General features: G+C 33.2%; 1 protein-coding gene across 1 annotated transcript; it reads right to left on the reverse strand.

Annotated features, from left to right (window-relative positions):
• Positions 1-1,921: 1,921 nt before the first annotated feature.
• Positions 1,922-4,976, reverse strand: LOC106293753 (leucoanthocyanidin dioxygenase-like). Its single transcript, XM_013729401.1, has 5 exons — positions 4,562-4,976; positions 3,992-4,239; positions 3,215-3,545; positions 2,253-2,518; positions 1,922-2,130 (listed from the first exon to the last, which is right to left on the reverse strand). Exons 1-4 carry the CDS (start codon positions 4,943-4,945, stop codon positions 2,264-2,266), a joined length of 1,218 nt encoding a protein of 405 aa, XP_013584855.1. The 5' UTR covers positions 4,946-4,976; the 3' UTR covers positions 1,922-2,130; positions 2,253-2,263.
• Positions 4,977-8,251: the final 3,275 nt, after the last annotated feature.

The following is an 8,251-nucleotide window of genomic DNA, read 5'->3' on the forward strand; positions in this document are numbered from 1 at the left end:
AAAATAAAAATATGAAACAAAACAGAAACATGAAAGAAAAGTTTTTCCACTATTCCATATTTAGTGTTCATTAAAGTCATGCTTTTTCAATCGAACACGAAATTTTGTTTGTTTATAGATAAAAAAAAAAGTTGTGAAAATTTTTCATTAATTATTTTCCATCAAATTTATCATCTTCATATTAATTTAGTGAATACTAAAATAAAGCAAAAAGATACAAAAAAAAACTTAGAAAATAAGATGTCTGAATTGCGATATATTGTTATTTAATTATAGTTCAAGTGTTTTACAAATTATAGAAGATTCTTTATTACTATAACATTATTGTAATAGTTATTAACACAAATTTAACTTATATAACAAATAGATTTTCATGTATTGTTATAAAATAGATACATATTTACATGTTTCTACTTTTAATCGGTTTTGTTCGGTTTATTCGGTTTAATCGGTTATAGACCAAATCATATCTAAATTCTACGATTTTTATAAAATTATATCCATTCGGTTTATATGGTATATACCAAAACCAAACCACATTGTCTATTTCGGTTCGGTACGGTTCGGTTTTACCATATTGAACCGCCCTAAATAATTACCCTGCATAGATCGTTTGATGTTATGAAAGTGACCTGCGTCATCATAACTTTTCCGAAAAAATATTACAATATAATGTTTTTCAAAGTTTTGGCATAAAGTTGAAACTGATTTTCATATAAATATTTTGTACGACATGTCGAAAACGTGGTACTATAACTAGGATTATCCTCTTTCACCAACTGTGCCATACATACAAACAAAATTTGTAGTCTTTTAATTTGTCAACATTATATTCATAATCGTAGCTGTTTTGGTTTCTGAAGTCTATGTTGTAATTTGTAAATAAATTGAAATAGACAACGGTCCAACAGATAACAGATCTACACAAAATGAAGATATACACTTACGGCATGATTATTGGAAAGTTCTTAAAGTGAAGTTCTTAGCGGAATATAAAAATCTGTCTCTTAACTTTTAAGTAAAAAAATTAAGAACTGGTTTTTAAATAAGAGTTTTAAGAGATGGTTCTTAATTTTTTTAGTTAAAAGTTAAGAGACAGGTTCTTATATTCCGCTAAAAACCCCATCCTAAGAACCTCCCAATAATCATGCTCTTAGACCTTACGTAATAATTAATAAATAAAGAGAAAAAGGTAAAGCAAAAACGTTAAAAGAAAAATAGGGTTACCTGAATTTGATCGCCTAGATTGACAACAAAAGCGTGGGAGAGATCTTTGACGGTAATCCACGCGTCACCAAAACAGACTTGAAGGCCAGCGACTTGATCTTCCGGCAAGAGGGTCGACCATCAAAAGGTCCATTAGCCGATGAAAAGAGGTGAGGGGAGAGACCGAGGGAAAGCTCCGGTGAAAATAAACCATGTAATATCATACATGCGCCTATGTCTTCTTCACCAAACGCTTCTTGAAGTTGTTCTTTTAGTCTCAAATTTGACAATACTATCGTCATAAATCTCTCGCCTAGCTTCACTAGTTAGTTCTTTTTGTTGTTGTTGTTGAACATAATACTCACTAGTTCTTCACCGTAGCCATCCATAACTTCTCTATAATATTCACTATAAACTTTTTTTTTCTAAACATAAAACCAAAACGTCCAACTAGTTTGGAGCATCCCAATATAAATTTCAAAACTTCACCATAAATGATCCACAATCAGTCAAGTCTTTCAGTCAATTTTTTTTTCTAAGAAAATGAATATAAAATTATATTCAAAACAAAAAGTTTCAGTCAAGTTTTTCAAATATAATAATACATTTTTTTCATCTAGTAAACAATTCTTGGCCAATTAAATATGAATAAGGTAATCGTAGTTGGAAAAAGAGCAATTACAGGATAATGATAAACTATAGTATAAAATACCACATTAATTGATATTATATATTTGATACTACAATAACTGAAAATACATAGCAACCACAAATTATTCAAATCACACGAACTATAAACAACGATAGTATTATAGATATTTTATTGATTCATTCTGATCTCCAATATATATATCTCCGTCGATCCTTAGCATCTTCTAGTATCTTTCTGATATCTCCATAACCTCGACGTCCTCACCAAGTAGCCTAATCAGATAATATATCCTCAGTTTACACATTGCTCAAAAGAAGATTAATGTATACACATTGCTCGATTAAGTATTAATGTACTGCACTAGTATTTGAGTTACATAAACAAATCGACTTACATTTCGTCTCTTTATCCATTAACGAGGGATACATGAGACTCAACATAGGATTTGCCACGTGGACCGTGAGTTCGAATGAAGAGTCTGTATTCATCATAGGACAAGGGAGGATATAAAGGAGGATTTGTAGAGCTGATAAGTTGTTCCAGTGGCTGGATACGAATGTCACTCTTAGGGTTATAGAAGAATGCAAGTGAAACCCTTTCTTTCTGCGAGTTAACTATCACACGATGCTCCGAACTCTTGTATATCGAATTGCTTAGTATCTACCATTTTCACAAAAAAAAAAAAAATTCTTAGGATAGCTATATCGTATATAAACCGCGTTTAGAAGTATGTTTTAGTTCAAAAAGAAAAGAAGTATTTTAGCGTCAAAACAATGCAAAAGCTTATAAATTTTGCATAAGTAACATATCACACTTCAATTCCATCAAACGTGAGAGCCATGACCATCCTCCTCATTCCTCAATATGCTCGATTTGTGAATGCGCTTTGAAAAACTACTCGAATAAGTTTTTTTTTTGGGTTAATGACTATTCAACTAGTTACAATTTGTTTATTTAGAATATCATCCTATATAAATCGGTGTGTTGAAAGTGACTTGAGACATATTATAACTTTTCAATAAAAAGTTAAATAAATTTATTTTTATTTTTTTAAATGTTGCCATAGTGTTGAAACTGATTGTCATATTAATATTTTCTCCGACATGTCGAAAACGTGGGACTATACTAGGATTATCATCTTTCACCAACTGCCGTATAAAAACATAATTTGTACTCTTTTGTCAACATTCTATTCATATTAGAAGATATTTTGTTTTGCGAAGTATATCTTGTGGTTTATAAATAAATGGGATTAGACAAAGGAAAACAAATCCACCAAAAATGAAGAAGAAAACGTAGACCTCACGCAATAAAAGGAGAAAAAAAGTAAAGCAAAAACGATAAAAATAGGGTTACCTGCATTTGATCGCCTAGATTGACGACAAAGGCGTTGGGGAGAGCATTGACGGTAATCCACGTGTCACCGTGATGGACTTGAAGGCCGGCGACTTGATCATCCGGCAAGAGGATGGTAATGCCGCCGGGATCTGAATGAGGAGAGAGGCCGAGGGCAAGCTCTGGTCGAGGGCATTTCGGGTAATAGTTAACCCTCATGCATGCACTAAAGTCTTCTCCACCAAATGCTTCTTGAAGTTGTTCTTCATTTACTCCCAAGTTTGACGATAATATTCTCATAAGTCTCTCGCCTAGCTTCACTAGTTCTTCACCGTACTCGTCCACCACTTCTCTATAATATCCATTAGAAACATGTTTTTAAAACAGAAAAAATATAACGCCCAACTAGTTGTCATAATGGTAGTCTTCTTTTAATATTGCAGGAAAAAAGTCCAATATCAATTTATACGACTTCGCCATAAATGACTATTTAAAAATAAAAAGGTAACTAGGACTGGAGTCATCAACTCAGATTGGGTCTTGAAACTGATCATTTATGGCGAAGTCTTGAAAGATCAGGGTAAATAATGATACTGTCATTGATGATTTATGGCGAAAATAATGATCTATTTTTGGATTTGGATAAAATATCCAAATCTAAATGTAACTAAGTTACAAAGATCAAGTATACTTGCTACAATTTCTCAATTTTCATATCAAACAAAAAGTTCGTTAATTATATAAACAAAACCCATAAGAAAACAAGAGAAAAAGAAGATGGGAGACTTTATCAATTACCTAATGTTTGATGGTAAAGAAGGCCATTTGTTGAGATCCTTCAAGGCAAGCGGAAGAAAATTGAGAAAGTAATAATCATTCCAATCAAGAAGTGCTCCTTTTTCCACGCCCAATCTGCTTCCGTAACCTTCATAGGTACTTGGGGAGTTTGAGTAAGCTTCTTTGGCTTCTACAGGCAAATGGAAGAAGCTTCTCCAAGCTTCTCTAGCGGCGGCCATCAGCTCCGGCCTCACCCCATGGTTGATCACCTTAAAATACGACCATGTGTGTATAAACCGAACCAAATCGATCAGTCATATTCTTATAGTGAACCGAAACTGATTTTGGTGCAATAAAAATGAAACCTCATGATTGTTGTAGTTATCATATATATACACTTTTTTTGCTAAATACATTAAAGTCAAGATTTATTATGAAATATATATATATATATATATATAGACGATTTATAAATTTAGTAATTATTTATATTGTAAATATATTGAACCACAAAAAAAAACATTTTTCAAACACGTAAAAACTATAATCAAAACGAAAACAAAAGCATAACATCAAATTTCATTTTTTTACCTGAAAGAAGCCAAACTCACGGCATGCTTCCGAGATCCTCTCCTTGTCCTTTTGATTGCCGGATAAGATGCTGCTTAGGTCTATGACTGGGATATTTATGGCGCCATCTTCCGGTTGTTGATTAATAGTGATGGTTTCATTAGGGCGTTGAGATGGCGGCTTGATGAAACGGTCGGGGACGGTGGCGAGGTTGCTCTCGGCCAGGGACTGCACCCGGATGATTGGTTCTGGCCATTTTTCGCCGAGGCCATTCGTGGTTTTGTCTAGGTCGCTCATGTTGTCCATCTTGACTTCCTGTTCTTGTTCGTTGAGGCCGTTCTTGGTCTTGATCTCGATCTTGTCGGTGGTCTCCTTCTCGATCATGATTTTGTCTTGGTTGTTCATATTTTCTGTTTTGAGTTATTGATATTGCTCGTGTTCTTTTACTTGTTCATGTTAAGTTGTAAAGGATTGTTATCTATTTATAGAGTGCGTGGTTAGAGACAGAACGAGAAAACCACGAAGGGAAAAACTGTGGGTTAACAAAATAAAAAATAAAAGATCTTGATTTTTTTCCTCGTGGTTTTGTGGATATTAAATAGCGATTTTAGTTCTTTGTCGAAAGTAACTTAAGAAACCGTAACCGACGATGAAAACCAAAAATGGTAACCGACGAGGGAATCCGGAGTTGAGTCCATGGGATTGCGGCCATGTGTTTGTTAATTTATGGAACGTGTATAATATGTGAATAAACGTTTTCTACTACATGGTATTAAAAGATAGAAAATGATGTGGAACGTGTATAGCATGTTTGTTTGGAGTTCTTTGTTCGGTTACTGTTTGTAAAACTTGGTAGATATTTTATCATTAAAAAATATGTAAATAGTTTACAGTAGTTTCTTTTATAAGCTCCTAATAATGTAAACTAATATTGGTATATAACTGTATTGCTCGTGGCTTTGTAATTTAGCTGACGAGTTCTATATGTCCAGATGGGGTTCACATTCCCGTCACGAACGCTAAACTGGGAAGAGTTCTTAACCTAACCATTGCGCACGCCAGAGTCACCATCAACCATACCCTTATATGTTCCCTAGATTTTTTCATGGTGAACAACATTTTTTCTCTTTTAGCTGACGTCTACTTTATCTCTAAGTTGTAGTGATCTCCATTTCTTTTCCTTAACATCCTCATGCAAAATGAATCTAATATGAACTTATTAAATCAAGCTGGAGAGAAGCCACTTCAAACTGCTTGAACAGCAGAAAACCTCATGTCTTTTCTCAAGCTCCTCACCGCACAAGGTGCTGATTTGGAGGGTCTGAACTCTGAATAACGAGCATGCCACGCCTCTTCATATCACATAACTCCTATATATATGTTGTGCTTCTGTTGGAACATGTGAGCTAACATTGAGACTCATGCTCAATGGAATAGTACGCTTTTAAGTGGTTATCGATTTTTTGCAATGTTGTTGTTTCCTTTTAGAATATTACAAAAGTAAACACTTTTCTAGACATAATAACAATGTTTAAGAAATTGTTAGGAAGTAACTAAGCATTTATAGAGGACTAGTGATTAATCAGATTATTCTTAAACCTCGTATAAAATGTGAATATGTATTAACATTATTACTTGATTAAACATATCTAAACCAATTATATCGACTTAGACAAATTTTAATAGATTTAGAACGGTTTAAACCAATTTGAATCACGTAGATCAGATTTTAAGATGCTAAAAATCAGATTTTAAGTATTTCGACTATAAACGTATGCTGTCTAAGGACATCTCCATCTCTATTCCATAATTTACTCTAGAAATGAAGTGAAAAATAAAGTATGAACAAAAAAATAAAAAAAATCACTTCATTTATAGAATAAACTTTTATTTTTTGTTCATACTACATTTTTCAATCTATTTTTGGAGTAAATTATGGAATAGGGATGGAGATGGTGCAAGTACCGTCTAGGTGCTACTTACACCTATTTTTAGAACATTGGATAACATTAACTTATAAGTGTCACTTTTCCATCTCTGCTAAATGAATTTGCATATGTAAATTTTCCTTACATCCGTAAGTGGACGGTGGCCTTTATTATATGTCAGCATCGGACGATGCGAGGCGGTGATCCATGCATATTTATGCCACTATGCGATTGATAATTATTGATCTTTTGAAAAAAATTACAATAAACACAAAAATTCGTGAGTGTAAATGATGATTAACTTTCTGTCATGCAACAGCAACAGCAACTTTAGTCGCCCCAGGAATATTCACCACGCGCTTGTTGTATATTCAACACACCAATCAAACTTTATTCGTTTGCCAACCATATTGTTTTAAACTACTTTTGTTCGAGATTTACTTGTAAGAACATTTAAGTGGAGTTTAAATTAGGGAAAATTGCCAAAAGAGAACAAGAAAACAACATAGTTGTCCCTATGGTATAAATCCATTTTTTTCATTTTTTTTTCTTTTATTTATCCTTTCCATATGTTAAAATTAATGAAATAAATAGTTATAAGAATCAAAAAAAATTATTAAAAATATAAACAATTAATAAAACACCCATTTACACAAACACATATTTTTTTTGGGTTGAAAAACATAATAAATCATGTTTTTAAATTATGTTCTACTAAAAGTAGAATTCTGTTTCTACACAAAACGGGTGAGTAGAAAGTGAATTCTAGAATGAAAACATCCATCTACTTGTTTTAGAACGTACAAACTATTTTTTACTATAATTCTAAATATGGGGAATACGAATTCTACAATTTGTAATGATCGCTATTTTTATTCAGAAAGATGTTTCTACTTTTATTGAGTATTCTAAGTTATCAGGAATGCAAAATCTAAAACATACACGAACGTCCACTTAGTGTAGAAATTACATTCTGGATATTTGTTACCTTCTACACAGTGTAGAAGGTGCCTTCTACGGATAAAAAACTGTATTTTCGAAAATTAAGGAAGTTGCCCTTTTAAAAATATTCTAACTTCCTAAAACGTGTTTTCATTGATTTGCTTCGTGAAAAATAAAAAAAAAAACGATTTTTAATGTTCTTCTTCACCAATCTATGATTTCCCTATGATTTCTCTACAGTTTGTCTTGTGATTTTCACAAACTCTTGTGCTATGATGCATATCTATACAACATGTGGTGTTTGGGAATTTGGAGCAACCACGGGATGGGTTTTTTCGGATGATGAGAAAGGGGCTAGGCTACTGTTATTGGAATCTAGTTCTACCTTAGAGGTTTTTAAAAGAATGGTTTTGGAGGATTTTGATATGGAAGAAGATAGCTTACCCGATTTGGAGTTGAGTTATCTACCTACTGAGTTGATCAATACATCAACTTGTCCACCTGTGATCATTGCAAATGATCGACAGTTTCAAAATTTTGTTGGTTTTGTTCAAAAGTGTGTTTCTACTCGATTGTGTGTAACATCTAAAGCCAAAGTTGAGAATCTGAATGAACCAGACTTTGATCTTAACAAGTCGCCAGCTGATTCAAGTACTGCTCAAGAGGAGGGAAACTCGGTTGATAGGGGGAACGAACCAGCTCCTGTGTTTGTTGAGAGGCAGTGCGAGAAAAAGAAAGAAAAGATTAGCAGAGTCGAAGTTGATGAGGATGCCTATCATGCTGATACCATGATTTCGGCCAAAGAGGACATACATAAGATGTCAAAGTTTTCTGTGCTCAA

The sequence above is a fragment of the Brassica oleracea genome, chromosome C5 (genome assembly GCF_000695525.1).
Source record: "Brassica oleracea var. oleracea cultivar TO1000 chromosome C5, BOL, whole genome shotgun sequence".
NCBI classification, from domain to species: domain Eukaryota; kingdom Viridiplantae; phylum Streptophyta; class Magnoliopsida; order Brassicales; family Brassicaceae; genus Brassica; species Brassica oleracea.

What these genes read in the sequence shown, in the direction of transcription:
- LOC106293753 (XM_013729401.1), bottom strand. Translation starts at nt 4,945, where the DNA reads ATGAACAACCAAGACAAAATCATGATCGAGAAGGAGACCACCGACAAG. An exon ending in GTGAGTTTGGCTTCTTTCAG is followed by an intron (nt 4,240 to 4,561) that starts GTAAAAAAATGA and finishes TCGTATTTTAAG; the next exon opens with GTGATCAACCATGGGGTGAG. An exon ending in ATCTAGGCGATCAAATGCAG is followed by an intron (nt 2,519 to 3,214) that starts GTAACCCTATTT and finishes TGAAAATGGTAG; the next exon opens with ATACTAAGCAATTCGATATA.